The sequence below is a fragment of the Salmo salar genome, chromosome ssa10 (assembly GCF_905237065.1).
Source record: "Salmo salar chromosome ssa10, Ssal_v3.1, whole genome shotgun sequence".
NCBI lineage: Eukaryota > Metazoa > Chordata > Actinopteri > Salmoniformes > Salmonidae > Salmo > Salmo salar.
Window position 1 is genome coordinate 95253482 of NC_059451.1, and position 25812 is coordinate 95279293.

The 25812-nt window shown below is 46.6% G+C and overlaps 1 protein-coding gene across 1 annotated transcript in view; it reads left to right on the plus strand.

The window, feature by feature from the left end:
* The window catches only part of LOC106561231 (SH3 and multiple ankyrin repeat domains protein 3), a 417309-nt gene that overhangs the window by 92832 nt on the left and 298665 nt on the right, over nt 1–25812 (plus strand). The window contains exon 3 of the mRNA XM_045688739.1: nt 19132–19523. Within this exon, the coding sequence (XP_045544695.1) occupies nt 19245–19523 (279 nt within the window). The 5' untranslated portion in view covers nt 19132–19244. The remainder of the gene's footprint in view (nt 1–19131; nt 19524–25812) is intronic.

A 25812-nucleotide genomic window follows, 5' to 3' on the forward strand; every position in this document is an offset into this window, starting at 1 on the left:
CTCTGTTGTGGTCTTGGTTGTTCTTAGTCGAGGAAATGCAGGGTAGCTAACTGCAATGTTATAACTGTCTGAAATCTAGCTACCTCCTCTTACCGTAGCTTGGTCTATGTAGCCTACCTAAATAGTTTTGCAATGCCCATTGCATGCATTGTAAGGTAGCTAGCTAGCTGTGTGACAGTTTCCCAAAGTTTGACGTTGGCTTTGAACCTGCTTTGAACCTATTTAGCTAGCTATCTATGTTTTGTGGAAGAATGTAGCTACGATATATTATCAACATTGAGTTGTGGTACAGTCTTGTTGGAGTAACGTTGGCCCCCTAACTATCTAGTTTGGTAGTAAACGTAAACAATGCATCACATTGATTGTTAGCTAGCACTAGCAATGCAAATTAACGTGATCAGCATGGTAATATCATATACCCCCAGTACAGAAACTGTATGAAGGTATGAAAATCTGTAAACACCCAACCCTAGTGTGCACAAATGTTGGGATTAGTTACTTGAAAAAGTAATATTACATATTACTTGTTACATTTGACAAAAGTAACACGTTACTATACAATGTTACCTCTATTCATCTCTATGGACAGCAGCTGTCATGACATTTTTCCAAACAGCCTCTCGCCGCTCGCTCAAGAACTAAATGAGGAAACAAGTCGAGATTGGATCATTGAAACGCGCCCGGTAGAGATATGATTGTGGAAGTAATGCACGTTTTACAATGTAATGTTGTTTGACAAAGTAACTGTAATAATAGTTAGAAAAAGTTACGTGTTACTTTACGCCGTTAGGTATCAAATCTGATTACATAACACATTACTTTTGTAACACTTTACCCCCAACACTGGTGTGCACGATACATACAGTATGTATGCTTGTTTGTCTGTCTGTGTGTGTCTGCAGAGGCATGGCTGATCTGCTGCTCTTCGCTCCCAGAGCTTTAATTGCTGCACTTGGCAGACAGTCACGACACCTGGTGATGGGGGAGTTTAAAGGGAGAGAGAGGTTGGTGAGAAGGGAGGCAGAAGGAGAGAGTGTGTGTACATGTGTGTGTATGTGCGCATGCATGTGTGGGCGTGTGCGTTAGCAGATCATTAGCTAAGTCTCTGTTTGGTAGCATGATGACCCGAGAAGCAGTAGCCCAGAGAACCAAATTAGGGCTTAACTAACATGTCAACAGACACACACACAAATGCTGACCTTCCCAAAAACACACACAACTGTCTCACACACAGGCTAAGCATCTGACACACACGTTTTCCTCGGCCCATGGAGCCCTCAGACAGATCATGGGATGGATCAGAGATCATCTATGACATCATTGCACACTGATGCTATAGATGTGAGCCATCTTAGCCAAAGTGTGGAGGTACTGATACTGATAGACGCCAGCTAATAGGCAGGAGTCAGAGATGCATGCTGACACATATCTGCAGTATAACGTAATGTAATGTCTGACCCAGATCTGCTTTTCCCACTGACGGTAGAGGAGATCAATAGTCATGAAGGCTGTGTGTGGATGAGTAAAGCTGGACTGTGTTAGCCTGGCTCTTATTTCCCACGTTGATGAAAAGAAAGTGGGTCAATACACTGCTCGTCTGACACACACACACACACACACACACACACACACACACACACACACACACACACACGCTCATACATGCATACATACTGTACATACATACATACATACATACTGTACATACATACATACATACATACATACATACATACTGTACATACATACATACATACATACATACATACATACATACATACATACATACACACAGACACAGAATTTGTGTCTCTCTTATGCACATTAATACCTATTGTTTAACAGAATACCCTTCTTTCTTATCTTATTTTCAGTCCACTTTCTCAAACTTACCTCTCTCTCCCTCTCTCATTGCTCTGCTGTGTTGTGCTCAGTGATCCAGCTCTGAGGGCTTGAAGGCCAGTGTTGGAGTAAACACAGTGAAATATTAATGAGTGTTCACAGAACACCAGGCCACAGCTCCAACAATGTAATAGGAGCAGGAAATGAACAGATACAGATACATTAACCTCCCAGATTCACATTATACCCTGCAATCCTGCAGAGGAGAAACACACACGCAATCAAATCAAATCAAATTGTATTAGTCATATGCGCTGAATACAACAGGTGTAGTAGACCTTACAGTGAAATGCTTACTTACGAGCCCCTAACCAACAATGCAGTTAAAAAAATATATGGATAAGAATAAGAGATAAAAGTAACAAGTAATTAAAGAGCAGCAGTAAATAACAATAGCGAGACAATATACAGGGGGTACTGGTACAGAGTCAATGTGCAGGGACACTGGTTAGTTGAGGTAGAATGTACATATAGGTGGAGTTATTAAAGTTACTATGCATAGATGACAACAGAGAGTAGTAGTGGTGTAAAGAGGGGGTGTGTGTCTATGTGTGTGTATGTAGTCCAGTTCTAAGTAAGCTATGTCTATTTAGACTCAGTTGACACTTTGTTTAGGTGGGCAAAGTTTGTGGTGTAAAGACAATGAAATGAACCTGAATAAGGGCTGCTCACCCTTTATATCACATGCAAGCATCCATCAATTTCCACACAATGACATCTGAGTTCTTACCCTTACCTCACTCACTCACTCACTCACTCACTCACTCACTCACTCACTCACTCACTCACTCACTCACTCACTCACTCACTCACTCACTCACTCACTCACCACTCACTCACTCACTCACCCACTCACTCACTCACTCACTCACTCACTCACTCACTCACTCACCACACAGGAAATACACAATCTGTATCCTCCATGGATCAGCTGCTCCTTGGTTGAGAGCTTATTGAAGCAAGACTAAGTTTTGTTAGTGATCTCGAGGAAGTCTTCAACATAAGAGTTAATAAAATATTTACAAAATAAACTTAATTTTAATAAAAAGTAGCGAGGCTATATATAGGGTCAATGTATGGGGGTACAGGTTAGTCGAGGTAATTGAGGTAATATGTACATGTAGGTAAGGGTAAAGTGACTATTTATAGTGTAAGGCTTGGGCGTAGTAGGTGAGGAATCAAACGCAGGAAGCAGCGATACAGGGTAATGGCTTTTAATGAGCCCCACGGCGAAAACACAAGCCACCCCAAACAGCGATCAGAGCGCACACAAAACAAAGTGCCCCAAACACAGGGGACAAACACAGTCGGCGCAAAACCACACACTAGTGCAAAAACACAATCAGCGTGTACAGAAGCAACACATACAGAGAAACAATCCCGCACAAAGAACAGGTGGGACTACTGGCTAATATAGCCCCGCTAATCAACCCAACACAGAACAGGTGCAAACAATAACGTAAAGGGGGGAAAACAAAAGGGAATCAGTGGCCGCTAGTAGGCCGGTGACGACGACCGCCAAACGCCACCCGAGCAGGAGGGGGAGCCACCTTCGGTGGGAGTCGTGACAGTACCCCCTCCGATGCGCGGCTCCCGCAGCGCGCCGACACCGGCCTCGAGGGCGACATGGAAGGCGAGGCGCAGGGCGATCCGGGTGGAGGCGATGGAAATCCCTCAACAGGGACGGGTTCAAGACATCCTCCACCGGTACCCAGCACCTCTCCTCCGGGCCGTACCCCTCCCAGTCCACGAGGTACTGCAGGCCACTCACCCGGCGTCTCGAGTCCAGAATGGCCCGTATGCTGTACGCCGGGGACCCCCCGATGTCCAGAGGGGGCGGAGGGACCTCCATCACCTCACCTTCCTGCAGGGGACCAGCTATCACCGGCCTGAGGGGAGACACATGAAACGAGGGGTTAATACGGTAATAGGAAGGGAGTTGTAACCTATAACACACCTCGTTTATCCTCCTCAGGACTTTGAAGGGCCCCACACTGCGGCCCCAGCTTCCGGCAGGGCAAACGGAGGGGCAGGTTCCGGGTCGAGAGCCAGACCCTGTCCCCCGGTACGAACACGGGGGCCTCACTGCGGTGGCGGTCAGCACTCCTCTTCTGCCGTCCACTGGCTTGCTTCAGGGATTCCTGGACGGCTCTCCAGGTCTCCTTGGAGCACTGCACCCACTCCTCCACTGCAGGAGCCTCGGTCTGGCTCTGGCGCCAAGGGGTGCCAGGACCGGCTGGTAACCCAAAACACACTGAAAGGGTGACAGGTTAGTGGAGGAGTGACGAAGCGAGTTCTGGTCCAACTCTGCCCATGTAATGTACCTCGCCCACTCCCCTAGCTGGTCCTGGCAATACGACCGCAGAAACCTGCCCACCTCCTGGTTCACCCTCTCCGCCTGCCCATTACTCTCGGGGTGATAACCGGAGGTCAAGCTGACCGAGACCCCCAGACGCTCCATAAACGCCTTCCATACCCTGGACGTGAACTGGGAACCTCGATCAGAGACAAGGTCCTCCGGCACCCCGTAGTGCCGGAAGACGTGGGTAAATAGGACCTCCGCAGTCTGCAGGGCCGTAGGGAGACCGGGCAACGGGAGGAGACGGCAGGACTTTGAAAACTGATCCACAACAACCAGGACCATAGTGCTCCCCTGAGACGCGGGAGATCTGTCAGGAAGTCTACTGACAGGTGAGACCATGGCCGTTGTGGAACGGGGAGGGGCTGTAACTTCCCTCTCGGGAGATGCTTAGGAACATTACTCTGGGCGCACACCGAACAGGAAGAGACGTAGAACCTCACGTCCTTAGCCAAGGTGGGCCACCAGTACTTCCCCCTGAGACCCCACACTGTCCTCGCCACACCAGGATGACCCGAAGAGGGTATTGTGTGGGCCCACCGAATCAATTGATCACGGACACTAAGCGGCACAACATGCGACCCACGGGACACTGTGAAGGCGCAGGTTCCACCCTTAATGCCCGCTCGATGTCCGAGTCCACCTCCCATACCACCAGTGCCACCAGCCTAGAAGCTGGAATGATGGGAGTAGGATCGATGGGCCGGTCCTCAGTGTCATAGAGACGGGACAGCGCGTCGGCCCTCGTGTTCAGGGAGCCTGATCTATAGGAAATAGTGAACCTGAAACGGGTGAAGAACATGGCCCACCTTGCCTGACGCGGATTCAGTCTCCTAGCTGCCAGGAAATACTCCAGATTCTGGTGGTCGGTCCAGATGAGAAAGGGATGCTTAGCCCCCTCAAACCAGTGTCTCCACACTCTCAAGGCTTTTACCACCGCTAACAACTCTCTATTCCCCGCATTATAGTTGCGCTGCCGAACTGAGCTTCTTGAAAAGAAAGCGCAGGGGCGGAGTTTCGGTGGCGCACCCGAGCAATGTGATAGCACGGCACCCACCCCAGCCTCGGATGCGTCCACCTCCACTATGAATGCTAGAGAGGATCCGGAGTGCGCCAAAACGGGTGCCTCGGTGAACAGCACCTTCAACCTTTTGAAGGCTCCGTCCGCTCTCAGTCAACCACCGCAAACACACCGGCCCCCCCCTTCAGCAGTGAGGTAATGGGAGCCGCTACCTGGCCAAAACCCTGGATAAACCTCCGGTAGTAATTGGCAAACCCTAAGAACCGCTGCACCTCCTTCACCGTGGTTGGAGTCGGCCAATTACGCACGGCCTTAATGCGGTCACACTCCATCACCACCCCGTGGTGGAAATGTGATAACCCAGGAAGGAGACGGCTCGTTTGGAGAACACACACTTCTCAGCCTTGACGTATAGGTCATGCTCCAGCAGTCTCCCAAGCACCTTGCGCACCAGGGACACATGCGGCGCGGCTGGCGGAATATATCAGAATATCATCGATATAGACAACCACGGCTGGAGCATTCTTTAATAACCTCTTACATCTAGACGTTCCGCTAGCGGAACACCTGCTCCAATATCCAATGATAGGCGTGGCGCAAATTACAAATTCCTCAAAAATACGACTATTTCACAGCATTTTAAAGACAAGACTCTCCTTTATCTAACCACACTGTCCAATTTCAAAAAGGCTTTACAGCGAAAGCAAAACATTAGATTATGTCAGCAGAGTACCAAGCCAGAAATAATCAGACACCCTTTTTTCAAGCTAGCATATAATGTCACAAAAACCCAGAAGACAGCTAAATGCAGCACTAACCTTTGATGATCTTCATCAGATGACACACCTAGGACATTATGTTATACAATACATGCATGTTTTGTTCAATCAAGTTCATATTTATATCAAAAACAGCTTTTTACATTAGCATGTGACGTTCAGAACTAGCATACCCCCCCGCAAACTTCCGGGAATATGCTAACAATTTACTAAATTACTCACGATAAACGTTCACAAAAAGCATAACAATTATTTTAAGAATTATAGATACAGAACTCCTCTATGCACTCGATATGTCCGATTTTAAAATAGCTTTTTGGTGAAAGCACATTTTGCAATATTCTAAGTACATAGCCCAGGCATCACGGGCTAGCTATTTAGACACCCGGCAAGTTTAGCACTCACCAATATCAGATTTACTATTATAAAAGTTTGATTACCTTTTGTTGTCTTCGTCAGAATGCACTCCCAGGACTGCTACTTCAATAACAAATGTTGGTTTGGTCCAAAATAATCCATCGTTATATCCGAATAGCGGCGTTTTGTTCGATGCGTCCCAGACACTATCCGAATGGTAAAGAAGGGTCGTGCGCATGGCGCAATTCGTGACAAAAAAAAATGTAAATATTCCATTACCGTACTTGAAGCATGTCAACCGCTGTTTAAAATCCATTTTTATGCCATTTTCTCGTAAAAAGCGATAATATTCCGACCGGGAATGTCCATTTAGCTAAACAGAGGAAAGAAAACAAAGCTTTCGGTCGACGCGGGCACGAGCCTGAGTCTCACAGTACTGTAACCAGCCACTACCCAAACGCGCTACTTTTTTTCAGCCAGAGCCTGCAAAGCCACGATTCAGCATTTAACCGCCTTCTGAGAGCCTATGGCAGCCGTAGGAAGTGTCACGGGACAGCTAAGATCCTCACTCTTCAATAAACAGAGACAAGAAGAACGACACCTTGTCAGACAGGCCACTTCCTGCATGAAATCTTCTCAGGTTTTTGCCTGCCATATGAGTTCTGTTATACTCACAGACACCATTCAAACAGTTTTAGAAACTTTAGGGTGTTTTCTATCCAAAGCCAATAATTATATGCATATTCTAGTTACTGGGCAGGAGTAGTAACCAGATTAAATCGGGTACGTTTTTTATCCAGCCGTGAAAATACTGCCCCCTAGCCATAACAGGTTAACCCATCCGGCATGACGAGGTACTCATAATGGCCGATGTGGTACTAAATGCGGTTTTCCACTCGTCTCCATCCTTAATACGCCCCAGGTTATACGCGCTCCTGAGGTCCAGTTTTGTGAAGAATCTTGCTCCGTGAAATGATTCCACCGCCGTAGCGATGAGAGGTAGCGGGTAACTAAACCCCACTGTGATAGCATTTAGACCTCTGTAATCAATGCACGGATGCAGACCTCCCTCCTTTTTCTTCACAAAAAAGAAACTCGAGGAGACGGGTGAAATGGAGGGCCGAATGTACCCCTGTCCCAGAGATTCCGTGACATATGTCGCCATAGCCACCGTCTCCTCCTGTGACAATGGGTACACCTGTAATGGTCTATCAGGGCCCTGTCGTTCCACCCCGCCCCAGCGGCCAAGGTCCTGAACTCCAGCGCGAAGTCCTGCACGCTCCTCGTACATTTACATTTACATTTAAGTCATTTAGCAGATGCTCTTATCCAGAGCGACTTACAAATTGGTGCATTCACCTTATGATATCCAGTGGAACAACCACTTTACAATAGTGCATCTAAATCTTTAGGAGGGGGGTAGAAGGATTACTTTATCCTATCCTAGGTATTCCTTAAAGAGGTGGGGTTTCAGGTGTCTCCGGAAGGTGGTGATTAACTCCGCTGTCCTGGCGTCGTGAGGGGAGCTTGTTCCACCATAGGGGTGCCAGAGCAAGCGAACAGTTTTGACTGGGCTGAGCAGGAACTGTGCTTCCTCAGAGGTAGGGGGGCCAGCAGGCCAGAGGTGGATGAGCGCAGTGCCCTCGTTTGGGTGTAGGGACTGATCAGAGCCTGAAGGTACGGAGGTGCCGTTCCCCTCACGGCTCCGTAGGCAAGCACCATGGTCTTGTAGCGGATGCGAGCTTCAACTGGAAGCCAGTGGAGTGTGCGAAGGAGCGGGGTGACGTGAGAGAACTTGGGAAGGTTGAACACCAGACGGGCTGCGGCGTTCTGGATGAGTTGTAGGGGTTTAATGGCACAGACAGGGAGCCCAGCCAACAGCGAGTTGCAGTAATCCAGACTGGAGATGACAAGTGTCTGGATTAGGACCTGCGCCGCTTCCTGTGTGAGGCAGGGTCGTACTCTGCGAATGTTGTAGAGCATGAACCTACAGGATCGGGTCACCGCCTTGATGTTAGTGGAGAAACGACAGGGTGTTGTCCAGGGTCACACCAAGGTTTTTAGCACTCTGGGAGGGGGACACAATGGAGTTGTCAACCGTGATGGCGAGATCATGGAACGGGCAGTCCTTCCCCGGGAGGAAAAGCAGCTCCGTCTTGCCGAGGTTCAGCTTGAGGTGGTGATCCGTCATCCACACTGATATGTCTGCCAGACATGCAGAGATGCGATTCGCCACCTGGTTATCAGAAGGGGGAAAGGAGAAGATTCATTGTGTGTCGTCTGCATAGCAATGATAGGAGAGACCATGTGAGGATATGACAGAGCCTAGTGACTTGGTGTATAGCAAGAAAAGGAGAGGACCTAGAACTGAGCCCTGGGGGACACCAGTGGTGAGATCACGTGGTGCGGAGACAGATTCTCGCCATGCCACCTGGTAGGAGCGACCTGTCAGGTAGGACGCAATCCAAGCGTGGGCCGCGCCGGAGATGCCCAACTCGGAGATGGTGGAGAGCAGGATCTGGTGGCTCACAGTATCAAAGGCAGCAGATAGGTCTAAAAGGATGAGAGCAGAGGAGAGAGAGTTAGCTTTAGCAGTGCGGAGAGACTCCGTGACACAGAGAAGAGCAGTCTCAGTTGAATGACCAGTCTTGAAACCTGACTGATTTAGATCAAGAAGGTCATTCTGAGAGAGATAGCAAGAGAGCTGGCCAAGGACGGCACGCTCAAGAGTTTTGGAGAGAAAAGAAAGAAGGGAAACTGGTCTGTAGTTGTTGACATCGGAGGGATCGAGTGTAGGTTTTTTGAGAAGGGGTGCAACTCTCGCTCTCTTGAGGACGGAAGGGACGTATCCAGTGGTCAAGGATGAGTTGATGAACGCGGTGAGATAAGGGAGAAGGTCTCCGGAAATGGTCTGGAGAAGAGAGGAGGGGATAGGGTCAAGCGGGCAGGTTGTTGGGCGGCCGGCCGTCACAAGTCGCAAGATTTCATCTGGAGAGAGAGGGGAGAAAGAGGTCAAAGCATAGGGTAGGGCAATGTGAGCAGGACCAGTGGTAGAAAGTGGACCAGCGGTGTCGTTTGACTTAACAACGAGGAGCGGATGTCGTCAACCTTCTTTTAAAAATGGTTGACGAAGTCATCCGCAGAGGGGGGAGGAGGGGGGGAGGAGGATTCAGGAGGGAGGAGAAGGTGGCAAAGAGCTTCCCTAGGGTTAGAGGCAGATGCTTGGAATTTAGAGTGGTGGAAAGTGGCTTTAGCAGCAGAAACAGAAGAGGAAAATGTAGAGAGGAGGGAGTGAAAGGATGCCAGGTCCGCAGGGGAGGCGGAGTTTTCCTCCATTTCCGCTCGGCTGCCCGGAGCCCTGTTCTGTGAGCTCGCAATGAGTCGTCGAGCCACGGAGCAGGAGGGGAGGACCGAGCCGGCCTGGAGGATAGGGGACATAGAGAGTCAAAGGATGCAGAAAGGGAGGAGAGGAGGGTTGAGGAGGCAGAATCAGGAGATAGGTTGGAGAAGGATTGAGCAGAGGGAAGAGATGATAGGATGGAAGAGGAGAGAGTAGCGGGAGAGAGAGATCGAAGGTTGCGACGGCGCAATACCATCCGAGTAGGGGCTGAGTGAGAAGTGTTGGAGGAGAGCGAGAGGGAAAAGGATACAAGGTAGTGGTCGGAGACTTGGAGGGGAGTTGCAATGAGAGTAGTGGAAGAACAGCATCTAGTAAAGATGAGGTCAAGCGTATTGCCTGCCTTGTGAGTAGGGGGGAAGGTGAGAGGGTGAGGTCAAAAGAGGAGAGGAGTGGAAAGAAGGAGGCAGAGAGGAATGAGTCAAAGGTAAACGTGGGGAGGTTAAAGTCACCCAGAACTGTGAGAGGTTAGCCATCCTCAGGAAAGGAACTTATCAAGGCGTCAAGCTCATTGATGAACTCTCCAAGGGAACCTGGAGGGCGATAAATGATAAGGATGTTAAGCTTGAATGGGCTGGTAACTGTGACAGCATGGAATTCAAAGGAGGAGATAGACAGATGGGTCAGGGGAGAAAGAGAGAATGTCCACTTGGGAGAGATGAGGATTCCAGTGCCACCACCCCGCTGGGCAGATGCTCTCGGGGTATGCGAGAACACGTGGTCAGACGAGGAGAGAGCAGTAGGAGTAGCAGTGTTATCTGTGGTAATCCATGTTTCCGTCAGCGCCAAGAAGTCGAGGGACTGGAGGGTAGCATAGGCTGAGATGAACTCTGCCTTGTTGGCCGCAGACCGGCAGTTCCAGAGGCTGCCGGAGACCTGGAACTCCACGTGGGTCGTGCTCGCTGGGACCACCAGGTTAGAGTGGCAGCGGCCACGCGGTGTGAAGCGTTTGTATGGCCTGTGCAGAGGGGAGAGAACAGGGATCGACAGACACATAGTTGACAGGCTACAGAAGAGGCTACGCTAATGCAAAGGAGATTGGAATGACAAGTTGACTACACGTCTCGAATGTTCAGAAAGTTAAGCTTACGTTGCAAAAATCTTATTGACTAAAATGACTAAAATGATACAGTACTGCTGGCTGGTTAAGTAGGCTAGCTAGCAGTGGCTGCGTTGTTGACTTTGAAAGTGTAGCTGGCTAGGTAACCTCGATAGTTTCAGTACTACACCTTTATCATGATACAAAGGCAACCATGTAGCTAGCTAACATAACACTAATCAAGACGTTCCTTTGTAATGTATTTAGTTTCTACAATGCTGCTCGTCGGTAAAAGTTGGCTAGGTTTGGAAAATGGCGTCGCGGGAAGTACGAAAATAGCTGGCTAGTTAACCTCGATAATTACTCTAATCTACACAATTGTCAAACTATGACAAAGACAACTATGTAGCTAGCTAACACTACACTAACCAAATCGTTCCGTTGTAATGTATTAGTTTCTACAGTGCTGCTAGTCGGTAAAGGTTGGCTAGCTAGCAGTGGGTTTGATGTTGACTAGGTGTGTTGACTAAGTCTGGAGAACGGCGTCGCAGGGGACGAAAATAGCTGGCTAGCTAACCTCGATAATTACTCTAAACTACACAATTATCAAACTATGACAAAGACAGCAAAGACAACTATGTAGCTAGCTAAAAATTGCTCAGATCAAACAAGTCAAACCGTTGTAATGTAATGAAATGTAATATTACCTGCGGAGCGAAGAGCAGCACGACTACTCGCTCCAAACCCGTCTCCCTGCGTGAGGTGGAACAGCTGCTCACCTGCCGCTCGTCCCTCTGGAGGGTGGTCGAACACGGCCCGAAAGCGTCGGGTGAACGGATAGTGATCCCTCGCCGAGTCCGGGCCATTCCAGACTGCGCTGGCCCACTCCAGAGCTTGGCCCGTCAGGCAGGAAACGAGGACACTCACACTCTCCTCCCCGAGGGAGCAGGTCTTACGGTGGCCAGGTACAGCTCGAGCTGGAGCAGAAATCCCTGGCACCCAGCCGCCGCTCCATCATACTCCTTCGGGAGCGCAAGACGAGCGCGCCGGAGCCGGACGCAGTGGGAGGCGGAGGTGGCTGAGTGGGATGAGCCGGAGGTGGAGAGAGGAGACCACTCCTCTCCCATCGGTCCATCCTCTCCATCATTTGGTCCATCTCGGATCCGATCCGATGGAGGACTGAGGTGTGATGGAGCACGCGTTCCTCCATCGAGGGAAGGGGTTGGCAGCTGCTCCTGCTGACTCCATAGTGGTGCAGGTTTCTGTAAGGCTTGGGCGTAGTAGGTGAGGAATCAAACGCAAGAAGCAGCGATACAGGGTAATGGCTTTTAATGAGCCTCACGGAGAAAACACAAGCCACCCCAAACAGCGATCAGAGCGCACACAAAACAAAGTGCCCCAAACACAGGGGACAAACACAGTCGGCGGAAAAACCACGCACTAGCGCAAAAACACAATCAGCGTGTACACAAGCAACACATACAGAGAAACAATCCCGCACAAAGAACAGGCGGGCCTATTGGCTAATATAACCCCGCTAATCAACCCAACACAGAACAGGTGCAAACAATAATGGAAAGGGGGGAAAACAAAAGGGAATCAGTGGCCGCTAGTAGGCCGGTGACGACGACCGCCGAGCACTGCCGAGCGCCACCCGAGCAGGAGGGGAGCACCTTCGGTGGGAGTCGTGACATATAGATAATAAACAGCAAGTAGCAGCAGAGTAAAAAATATGAGGCGGGGGTCAATTCAAATAATCTGGGTAGTCATTTGCTGAACTGTTCAGCAGTCTTATGGCTTGGGGGTAGAAGCTGTTCAGCAGTTTTATGGCTTGGGGATAGAAGCTGTTCAGGCGCCTTTTGGACCAAATCACATTTTATTTGTCGCATGCTTTTTAAAAAACAGATGTAGGCTAATAGTGAAATGCTTACCCAACAATACATTTATATTAAAATAGAAATAATAGACAAATATAAGAAAAAATAAAACGAAGAATAAATGCACAATGAGTACCGCAAACTTTTCTATATACACGGGGTACCAGTACTGAGTCGATGTGCAGGGGGACGAGGTAATTGAGGTAGCTTTATGTACATATAGGTCGGGATAATGTGACTAGGCAACAGGATAGATAATAAACAGTAACAGCAGCGTATGTGATGATTAAAAACGGTTAGTGCAATAAGTGTCTGGATAGCTATTGGTTAACTATTTAACTAACTATATAGCAGTCTTGGGGTAAAAGCTGTTCAGGGTGCTGTTGTTTCCAGACTTGGTGCATTGGTACAGATTTCCATGAGGTAGCAAAGAGAACAATCTATGACTTGGATGGCTGGAGAACCGAATGGTGTAGAGGTCCTGGATGGCAGGGAGCTCAGCCCCAGTGATGTACTGGGCCGTACGCAATACCCTCTGTAGTGCCTTGCGGTTGGATACCAAGCAGTGATGCAGCCAGTCAAGATACTCTTAATGCAGCTGATCCCAATTGTAGCCGATGGTATTAAGGGACCTTGCTGGGTTGTGCTTTAATACTATGGACACTTATCCTGTCAATATGAAGTATTGTGCAAGTGGAGGGATGGAGGGTAAGAGAGATGGAGAGATGCGGGGTCTAAATTGGCTGGCTTTGTGGAAAGCCCTCCTGGGAGAGCCATTGATTATTAATAGGTAGCAGGCTGCATCAAAGACACTGGTACACTGGATATACAGTAGATACAGATACTGCTACAGAGTGGTAGTAGGCGTGGCCAATGGCACGGTCTAAGAGGCCGCGGAGACAACATTTTTCCTGCAATTCTATACATTGGGTCATTTCATGTAATTTCAGCATTCCATGTCATCCACCATCTGAGATTGTTCTGAAATCGTTTCTGTAGTTAGAAACAGATATGAGTAGCATTCCTGAAACATTATTTTGTTGAAATATAATTTGATTGCTGAGAAATTACGCTAATTGATTACACCCAAATTGGCCATTGTAATTTATAGGATTCATGTAATCTTTCATTTACTGTATATAGTACCTAACATCTGATTTGGACCATACACCTTCCTAACAATGAGTAAGACATGAGGAATTTAATAAAACGATCAATATCACCCCACAGACCCCCCCCACACCCCGTGCCAATCCCACCCCAACAACCACTATACAGTATTATGTCTGACAAGTAGTATGGAGTTGCTGCTTGGGAAATTGCTTCCCTGTGAAACTGGTGATGGTTTCTTCCCCTGTTCAGAGAAATTTGCCATTTCATTTGCTTGCATTCACAGCCTATTGGAGCAGATGGATATGGAGGACATGCTGTGTCTTTGTTACCACTTGACACACTAGATGGTTAAGGATGAGAATATAAATAAGAATGTTGCCTGTGGTGTACAATAAATCACCTTATCATAGTGCTAGGGATGAACTAAGGATTTAACAATATATACCGCTCAGTAAAATGTCACGGTGTAGCCCAGTACATACAGCCAATTATCACAGGACTAGTGATGTAGCTGAGCTCAGACAGTGTGTGTGAACCATATAGTACATATCACAATATCATTTGACTGTAAATAGCCCAATGTCTGTTCAGATTACACTGGTGCTGTGCTCTTACACAGTTAATCTCATTATGGACATCTTCAGATAGCACTGTATGGTGATCAGCCTGCAGTAAATGTAATGTGACATGTGTATCATGGTATCCTGGCCTATTAGCCTGGGGACAAGCTAACTGTGGTCCAGTGTGTTAATGTAACGCTAGGTGACTGACCTGTCTGTGTGTCTGACTGGCCGTAACATCTGTTGTAGAGCAGCGGAGAGCAGAGTGAATCAGGCTTTGAGGGGAGGTGTAAACACATTCACTACAGTCAGTGCACAGGCTAAATGACTGCAGGGCTGTGAAAACAGTCCGTCCCTGTCACCATGTTCTCTTTTACCCTTCTTTCTGTCTCTCTCTCCTTCTTTATCTATATTTTCCCTTCCTCACGCTGTCCTCCTCTTTCACCGCCATCTTCCCTCCCTCCCGTTAAAATCTCTCTATGCGAGGCAGCGATAATATGATATGATATGGCTGTGTTAAATTATCTTAATTTGAATATCCTGTTGTTGCAGGACATTACACAGCAGGAAATGCAAACTATTCAAGGTTTAAAAAGGCTTCTTAAGTGTGTAATTTACACTTGAACATTTCAAACTGGATTTACCCTAACAAAAAATGTATCAACCCCTACAAAAATGTCAGTTAATTATAATCCACACAATAATTCACATGTCCTGTTTCTGTGGGATTATTTTCCTGCTGTGAGAAACTGGTTAAATTAAGATCCTACATATGTATATAGGTAAGTGTGTGTGTGTGTGTGTGTGTGTGTGTGTGTGTGTGTGCGTGCGTGCGTGCGTGTGCACAAGAGTGTAAGTGTGTGAGCGAGTGTGTGGATAGAGTCCTGTGAGTGTGCATGGAATCAGTGCAGATGGAGTCAGTGCAGAGTCCATGGGTGAGGGTGTGCAGCCATTGGTTAGCTGTTGAACAGTCTTATTGCTCGGAGATAGAAACTGTCTTCAGGTCCGAGACCTGAAGTTCCAGTGCCGCTTGCCAGACGGTAGCAGAGAGAACAGTCCATGTCTGGGGTGGCTGAAGTCTGGCAATTTTCCGGGCCTTTTTCAGACACCGAGACATGGCAAAACTGCTGTCAAGAACATCCCCATGGCAACTTCTGTTATAAGCTACTATGACTGGTTATGTCAAGACTGAATTATGCAAGGTGAAGTTTAGTGTTGAGTGTGTTCTGCTGACGTTTCACACATACTTTGCAAAAACACATCTGCGAATAAACACCATTGATAAAAAGTTTCCTTCCTCAACTCACATCTCTTTCTTCTAAGAAGGTAAACTCCTGGATGAATTTTCAGCATCTCTTTCCACTTGTTACTAAATTAGGTTAGTTTCCATCCTGCGGTTGCCCCTTCAGTGAGACGTCTTCATGGCGCAGCCAGGACCATAGAGCAGCAGCAGGGCTTTCTTTAAACCTCTTCTCTTTGAGAATCTCTCAAGGACAGTTATGGGAAATAATGAGCTGGTGTTTCATTTAATATTAACTTCTCAGGAAATATATTGAGTGATTTCCACAGACTCCTGTACAGGGTTCACATCCAGAAAACATGCAGCAGTTTACTGCAGAGAGGAACCAGAGTGAGCTGAAGAGGGAGAAACATCCTTTGATCAGCTAATACCACTAACCTTCCAAAACACACACAGATAGGAGAGAGCTAATGCTAGATATGGATGCTGAATGTATCAGTGGTTAGAACAGGACCACTGTAGGGCCAGAGAGGTGTTGATGTGAAGACAAGTGGCATCAAGGATCCATGTCCTCATCAGACAAGACGTGAAGTGGTCTTCCAGGTTTGAGCAGTCATTAGTGTCTGAGGTGAGAGGGGGAAGAATGTTGATGTCCTCCATGGAGGAAATTCATTTCCACATGCTCATACATAGACATAGAAGCCACCAACAGTCATAACATTTACAATACCAAACCAAACTTCCCTACACCCATGACAGCAGATACGACAGACAGAAGACTAAGACAGAACATAAAAAGTGGAATATAATCCATTAGCTGTTGAGGGTGTTTATGGCTGTGGGGATGAAGCTCCTGCTGAACCTGACAGCGAAGGCACCGGTACCTGCGGCCATTTACACTTTTATTTAATTTACCTAGGCAAGTCAGTTAAGTACACATTCACATCCAGAGGTGTGTCAGAAAATGACTGGTCCTATACCACAGCGGATACAGTATGATCATGTTAGCTGGGCTGAGCTGGGCCAGACAAGAGCAGAGCGTTCCAACAGAGAGAGGCAGAGCAGAGGGAGGTGTGAAGGTTAATGCCTACAGGGTACCGCCATCGATCTGACCCTCAGTGCCCCTGTGAATAACATCACTTCAGTAACTCAGTTCCATTTTGGTTTTGGTTCCCCCCACTCCCTCCCTCCAATGTGACTGACATGGGGAAACTCTTGTGATTGTCTTTCTCTTATGTGATTCTATCCTAACTTTGTGACACTCCATTGGCTGGTGGCATTGAAAACCTGTGTTTATGGGTTTGACAAATGGTTATAGTTTGACCGCAAAATGAGAATGAATCCTGTGTTGATAGGTAAAATGGTCATCACTGCTTTGACGCTTCACTTTCAACTGTAATTCAGTATTTGTCACCTCAGAAACTCCTCTCTCTCTATATATATACACTTCTCAAAAAAATAAAGGGAACACTTAAACAACACAATGTAACTCCAAGTCAATCACACTTCTGTGAAATCAAACTGTCCACTTAGGAAGCAACACTGATTGACAATACATTTCACATGCTGTTGTGCAAATGGAATAGACAACAGGTGGAAATTATAAGTAATTAGCATGACACCCCCAGTAAAGGAGTGGTTCTGCAGGTGGGGACCACAGACCACTTCTCAGTTCCTATGCTTCCTGGCTGATGTTTTGGTCACTTTTGAATGCTGGCAGTGCTTTCACTCTAATGGTAGCATGAGACGGAGTCTACAACCCACACAAGTGGCTCAGGTAGTGCAGCTCATCCAGGATGGCACATCAATGCGAGCTGTGGCAAGAAAGTTTGCTGTGTCTGTCAGCGTAGTGTCCAGAGCATGGAGGCGCTACCAGGAGACAGGCCAGTACATCAGGAGACGTGGAGGAGGCCGTAGGAGGGCAACAACCCAGCAGCAGGACCGCTACCTCCGCCTTTGTGCAAGGAGGTGCAGGAGAAGCACTGCCAGAGACCTGCAAAATGACCTCCAGCAGGCCACAAATGTGCATGTGTCTGCTCAAACGGTCAGAAACAGACTCCATGAGGGTGGTATGAGGGCTCGACGTCCACAGGTGGGGGTTGTGCTTACAGCCCATCACCGTGCAGGACGTTTGGCATTTGCCAGAGAACACCAAAATTGGCAAATTCGCCACTGGCGCCCTGTGCTCTTCACAGATGAAAGCAGGTTCACACTGAGCACGTGACAGACGTGACAGAGTCTGGAGACGCCGTGGAGAACGTTCTGCTGCCTGCAACATCCTCCAGCATGACCGGTTTGGCGGTGGGTCAGTCATGGTGTGGGGTGGCATTTCTTTGGGGGGCCGCACAGCCCTCCATGTGCTCGCCAGATGTAGCCTGACTGCCATTAGGTACCGAGATGAGATCCTCAGACCCCTTGTGAGACCATATGCTGGTGCGGTTGGCCCTGGGTTCCTCCTAATGCAAGACAATGCTAGACCTCATGTGGCTGGAGTGTGTCAGCAGTTCGTGCAAGAGGAAGACATTGATGCTATGGACTGGCCCGCCCGTTCCCCAGACCTGAATCCAATTGAGCACATCTGGGACATCATGTCTCGCTCCATCCACCAACGCCACGTTGCACCACAGACTGTCCAGGAGTTGGCGGATGCTTTAGTCCAGGTCTGGGAGGAGACCCCTCAGGAGACCATCCGCCACCTCATCAGGAGCATGCCCAGGCGTTGTAGGGAGGTCATTCAGGCACATGGAGGCCACACACACTACTGAGCCTCATTTTGACTTGTTTTAAGGACATTAAATCAAAGTTGGATCAGCCTGTAGAGTGGTTTTCCACTTTAATTTTGACTGTGACTCCAAATCCAGACCTCCATGGGTTGATAAATTGGATTTCCATTGATTATTTTTGTGTGATTTTGTTGTCAGCACATTGAACTATGTAAAGAAAAAAGTATTTAATAAGATTATTTCTTTCATTCAGATCTAGGATGTGTTGTTTAAGTGTTCTCTTTATTTTTTTGTGCAGTATTATATATATATATATATATATATATATATATATATATATATATATATATATATATATATATATATATCTTTTCTCACTCTCTTGTTGGGCCTAATGGTGACTGAAGGATCTTTTCAGAAATACACCTTTGTACTTGTTTGTTGTGTTTCTTTAAATCTCAATTTCAGAAGTCTGCTTCTTCTCTAATGAATTTATATCAAAGTATGTATGCCTGTTGGAGATTGTAGGATGTTTCTCTCCTACTAAGTCACACACCATGAAGTGATTATCTATTCCTTTCTGCACTCATGTCTTCATGTCTTCAACTCCTCAGTTTGTCACACATCTCCTTGTTACTTACTGTATCTAAATCTTTAAAAAAAATGATTCCCTCTCTCCCCTCCCCTTCGTCCTCTTATCCTCTGTTGTCCCCCTCCCCTTCTCCTCCCCATTCCCCCTTCCTCTCTCTCTCTTTCTCTCCCAGGCGAGTGATGTGCGGTGCGAGTGGTGTGTGTGTTTAGCGAGAGCGTGAGCCAACGAGTGAGAGCAGTGTGTGTGTGGAGTGAGCGAGTGCAGAGCGAGCCACTCACACGGAGCATGCCTCTGCGTCCTGCAGCCGGCAAACATGAGCCACCCAGCTCTCCACAGCAGGACCAGCACACACACTCACACCCCTACAGACACACCAACGGCAGCCAGGGGGCCAGCTCTGACAGCAGCAGCTCACGGGAAGAGGACAGCGGCATTCCCGTTTCTGTCAGTGTTTTCTCTTTCCGTCCCGCTCGGGAGCGGAGCCCCAGTGCAGGAGGAGGCATGGCGCAGGCACAGGGCAACACGCTGGTGATCCGCATCGGAATACCGGACCTGGCACAGACGGTGAGTTACAGCCTCACTTCCATACTGTTGGACTGTTACTGTTACTGTTACTGAGGGAGAGAGCTACTGGTGCCTCTCTCCCTCTATACCATTCTGTCAAATCTCTCTCTATCCTCCTATCCTCTCTCTCTGTTCCCTATACTCTCTCTGCAGCCTTTTCTCTTTGTGTTTCTCACTCTTTCTCTCTTTCTCACTCTCACCTATTCTATTTGCTCATTTGCTCTTCGGATTGTTTGCTTCCTCTTTTTCTCTCCCTGTCTTTTTCTCACTCTCTCTTTCTCTCCCTCTCTATTCTATCTCTCTTTTTCTTTCGCTAATAAATCTCTACCTCTTCGTTAGGTCAGCTGCAGCTGACTTTGACAACTGGGCTCTTGACAACTGGGAGAGGGGGAGGGAGGAGTAAACCGATGGATGGAAAAGGGAGGAAGAGAGGGAGGGAAAGTTATAAAGAGACAAGTTAAGGTGTAGAGAAGACCTGTGTGTGGCATTGTTAATTCAGAGAGCAGGGGAAAGAGTTTTCTCTGAACTGTCAAGCTTATATATTCTGTGTGTGTCGTGTGTGCGTGTCATCTGTGTACGTGCATGCATAAAGAATGTGGAGGTGTTTCCCCTGGGGCTTGGGGATGGGGATGTCTCCTGGGTTGAAGGTTCACTGTTTCAGGCTTTGACTGATATCCTAGGCCCTGTTCCCCTGTGCTCTGGCTCTCTACCTGCCAGCTGCCTGCTTGCTACCTGCTGTTGGTTGTTGTCTGGCTAAATGACTGCAGAACCCCTGCTCAGATCCCTTCAAGCATTTCTCACACCTCACTATGCATGGATCCCATCGCTGAGCTACTGTGTGTGTCTGTGCGTGATCATAAATGTGTGCCTGTGTATGTGTCCCTGTGTGTGCATGTGTGTGCCTGTGTGTGTGGCAGATGTTGGCAGTAGGTTGCAGAAAGTGGCAGGGGACAGAGCAGATGTCCAGATGCTAATAAGGCTGTGTGTGTTTCAGCCCCCCTCTTCTCTTTCTCTCCTCTCTCTCCTTTCACCAGCCAGATGGACTCAGAGCACAGGGCCTGAGTGACAGACTGACAGTTACTAATGAGAGAGAGAGATGGAAAGAGGACACTTAGGACAGGGAATTCCCTTATCATCATCTCCCTCTCTCCACTGCAGGGCTGTTTGGGGCCGTAGAGGTTGGAGAAGGTTGTACTAAGTTGATTTATGGTTAATGGAATCTATTAGCCTTAACCCACACACATGCTATTGAAACCAAACTGCACTGGAATGGTAGAAAACATGATTTCTGTGTTTGTGAAAAGTTTATAGAAAGCCATGTAAAAGGCAACCCAGCCAGGTTTGATTGTTTTACATGAAGTGGTACTCCTATGGCATGTTGTGGCAGGTCATGTGTAATAGCTTAATGGAGGGTGGTGGCCTGGAACTCTATGTAACTACAGTATATACTGTGTACAATGCTGTAATCCCAATGGTATTACAGCTAAAGAATACTGTTGTATGAGCCTGAGGCCAGAGTGGCTGTTACAATAATCATCATGCTTTATTGCTTCATCTAAACCATTAGGAGGTTTAGGAAATGTCTGACCAGAGGGTCAAGCTGAATCAGTACTTCACCAAAGGGAACAAAGCCTAGTAGGGGAAGTACAATTATGGAAATGTTGTTCCCTACTTGTCTCTCCCACGCGCTCACCCATTCACTATGAGGTCTGGTTTTAAACAAAGAAAGAAAAAGCAGAATTGAATCCATAGTCAGCGGGAAGGAATGGAGTCATGTTATTTATATCAAAGCCCCTGCAGATGATCGTAGATGAGTAATATGACTTATTAAAGTGTGTGATATGAATTCACTGAGGAAGGAATTGACTCAGATGTTTTTCTAAGAATGAATAATTGAGTAATGTGAATGTGATACAGTCCCACAGTTGTCTGGTCAGGGACAGCTAGCTCTGTAGCAGAATCCACTGAGAAAGAGGGTGAGGATGCTAAAGTGATACATAGCCCATGTTTCTGTTTATATAGCAACAAGGCAAGGCATTAACTTTTCATTACCGTGGTACACTACAACGTTACAGTACTGTGGTGTTGCTACTGTCCTGGTTTTATTTCTACTGCTGGTCAATCTGTTCTAGAAAACACATGAGAGACTGTTTGACTATGTGATCATAATTATGGTTGTGGTATTAAGTCTTGTCATTTGGGCCATTGGCTACCCCTGAATATATTGATCATAAAATGTAAAGTCCCTTTTTATAACTCCAGTCATCTTGTTGCAATATGTTGTCTTGTTGGCATATTATCTTGCTGGAGGGGTTGGACTAAGAGATGCAAAGTTACGGGTTCGATTCCCATTTGCATCCACTTCCAAATTCACTGCAATATTATCTGTTTAGATCCTGGGGATATTTTGCACTGAGTGTAAAATGTTGCGTTGGCATCAGTGCTTTAGTGTTTTCCTAGCTGTTGCCTGCCTAGCTGAAATGATCTGGCCTATTGAAGCTCAGACACTGCATGCCTTATGGTCAGCTGGACTGGGGGGAAAATAATGAAGATGGGAAAAGAAAGAGATAGAAAAGAAACGATAAGTGAAGAATACTCAGAATTCCCAGCGGCCCCTGAGATTCTCTGGCTGTGAACAAAGCCTTACTACACACACTACACAGTATACCAATGGACTGCTCTTAATGTGGTTACACAGAGTCAGGACGAAAAACAAAACACATACAGTAGCCTAAGTAATACACCAACAATTACACACAAAGAAACAGGCAGGTAGACACAAGCACGAGCACACGTTTGTACAAACCCACACACATACAAAATTAGGTAGCCAACACGCTAATTATGGTACAGTACCGAAGATTACACACACCCTGCATGTGTGTGAGGGATGAAGAGAAAGAGGCATATTCTTAGGACTGTTTCACAGTTGGAGGTTGGCAACGTGAGCAAGTGTGTGACGTCATTTATAACGTGCAAGCATTTGTTCCATTGGGTTGCAATGTGGGTATCAAACAGTTGAATCAAATGTTAGAGGTAGGCTGGATCAAAAGCCTGCACACCGTGTGGGTCTTCAGGACCAGTTGGTATCTCTATGAATGTTGTTATCCTGAGTGTAGAGAATCAACGTAACCACCACCATGTACACCTGCTTTCTAATATCTTTGTCAGTCTCCTAAGTGGCGTCTAGTTATAATGCTATCATCCATCCTATAGACTGTCTGGCTTCGCTTCAAGGACAGACCTGACAGATGACAAGCTTTTAAATTATACATTTCATTTACTTAAAGCTGAGATATATCTGCTTCAGGTGGAACAGCGCCACTGGTTGCCCCAGGCACATGTGTTATCGTTTTAGTTTCGTTTTTGAAACGGGGAAGAGAAGCATCGTACATCGTAAAAAAAGAAAGCACAGTACATACTATGCTGTTCTATGCGTGTGCAATGATGTTCATTGTTTGAAGTAATGTCTTTGTTGTTGTAATATTGCAACGTCAGTTTCACCGCTACAGATTCCAGCTTTAAGATATGAAACTCCACCAAACCATAATTAGTATGACATGAGTCAGTATGGAACTACTTACAGTATACATCAACAGCAACGGATATACTCTCTCCCTCCTGCGTCCTTGCTCACTTTATTTTATTTATTTTATTTTATTTATTTCACATTTATTTAACCAGGTAGGCTAGTTGAGAACAAGTTCTCATTTACAACTGCGACCTGGCCAAGATAAAGCAAAGCAGTTCGACACATACAACAACACAGAGTTACACATGGAATAAACAAACATACAAACATACTTGCCTGTGCTCTATCTGTCTGTATCTCTCACTATATATACTCTCTCTCTCTGCCTCGTCCCTCGTTCCCTCCCCTTCTCTCTGATAATACTGTATTACTGGTGATGATTAATGTAGATAAACTACAATAGCTCTAAACTGACTGCTGTAATTAACCATCATTAATCTATCTCCCTCTGTTTTAACTCTATTATTCTCTATCTTTTTGACTCTCTTTCTCCCAGACCTTTTTCTGCCTCTTTGTCCGCTTCTCTTTTCCTCTCTTTTCTTTCCTTATCTATTTTATATCTCCACCCCCTCTCTTCTATTTTCAACCACATCCCTCGTTTTTAAGCGTGTCTTGCCCGTTCTGGCTCAAGTGTCTTTTCTTTCTCTCCCTTTTCTCTGCACCGTGCATCACTTTTTCTGACGCTCTGTCTAGCCCTCTCCTCCACAGGCTGCTCACGTAGTGTGCGTAACACACACACACACACACACACACACACACACACACACACACACACACACACACACACACACACACACACACACACACACACACACACACACAGAAATCTCCTGGCAGTGCGTGTCTCCTCTTTAGTAAGCACCTCACGTCCCCCTGTTGCTATTTTTAGCTTCTTTCACAGTAGCAGTGGCACGAGACAGAGTTTCCATCTCCCTCCCAACTCTCTCCTGCGGCCCTTCATCTCCCACACTCCCTATACCTCCCAACTCTCCCTCCCTCCCTCCCTCCCTCCCTCTCTCTCTCTCTCTCTCTCTCTCTCCCAACTCTCCCTCCCTCTCTCTCTCTCTCTCTCTCTCCATATCTATCCCAACTCTCTCTCTCTCTCTCTCTCTCTCTCTCTCGCTCTCCATATCCCTCCCTACTCAATTGGCAATTAAAAAAATTGATAAAACTACATCTTATGGAACAATGCAGACTGTGAGGAGACTCAGACACACACACACAGGCACACACACACGCATATGCGCACACAAGCTAGCACACACACTCTACACACACGTACACTGTGGTATTGTTGTATGGTGATGTACATATTTTGTTGTGGATAAGTAGTGGTGTAGTAATGTTATATGATGTACTGTTTTATTTTAAATTTATTGTAAACTTGTTTTTGTGTGATGTGCCTTAATGTGTTTGCACCCCAGGAAGAGTAGCTGTTACCTTGGCAGCAGCTAATGGGGATCCCTAATAAAACCAAAAATAAAAATTGTTGTCCAGATAGGGAGGGATGAGCCAGCATAGTCCAGCTCCCCTTACTTCTTCCATCTATTCCTCTCCCTCCCTCTGTTTTTCCCTACCCGTCCCTTCCATCTCCCTACCTCCTTCCCCATCTTCCAACAGCTGCCTTCATACAAAGAATGAGAAATAGTGCGAGAGTATTAAATAGTGAGAGAGCAGTGGTGGACAGTGCCATTTAAGATGAGGGAGGACGATATTTTTTTCATGAGCATGGCCTTATTTCTATTACAGCATATTGGATGACTGTCATTCATATTACATTCACCCAGTTCAATGTAATAGTGATAGGTTTAGGCTACTACACGATACTCACATTTCCCCTATACCCATCATGAGGTTGCTACAACCTAGCCTATGAATGAAAGTTTCCAACGTAGGTGCAGACAGGTCGAGAGACAAATTTGAGGTGACAGAAAGTGACAAAAGGACAGCCAGTGACACATTCAATACCGACTTGCATCTAGATGATATAGGGTGTAATCATTAGTCCAACAGTTGCAAACGATAATTTTTATTGGACAAATTCAGATATGTTTATCCTAATTTTGTTTCCGTTTGCTTCCGTTTAAGATTTTTTTTCAACAGAATCGGCAGAATGAATTCACCCCTGATCACGTGTAAACACAGTTCACTTTCATTGCAGCCACGTTGTATTCCTTTCACATCTATGCGCTCTCCTCCTCTCACATTTTCCCTTCGCTTGTGGGACTTCAATGTACAATACATCAGCTGTATGTGACCAGGTGAAAAAACCTTTCCAAGCTCTGACACACACACTTATCCCACCAGACATGCCACCAGGGGTCTTTTCACAGTCCCCAAATCCAGAACAAATTTAAGAAAGCGTACAGTATTGTATAGAGCCGAAATATTAACAGCAAAAATTAACAGCTCAAATTAACAGCAAACCTGGTTTCAAAAAACAGATAAAGCAACATTTCATGGTACAACCTCTTTCCCCTATTTGACCTAGATAGTTTGCGTGTATGTATTGAGATGTAGGCTACGTGTGCCTTTTTTTAATTGATGTACTTCTGTCCTTGAGCTGTTCTTGTCTATTTATGTTCTGTATTATGCCATGTTTTGTGTGGACCCCAGGAAGAGTAGATGCTGCTTTTGCAACAGCTAATGGGGATCCTAATAAAATTGTAAATACCAAAAAAGCCAAACCATATAATAACCGCTACACACAGCCTACATCATTGTCACCATATTAACTAAAGTAAAACCATAGTCAAC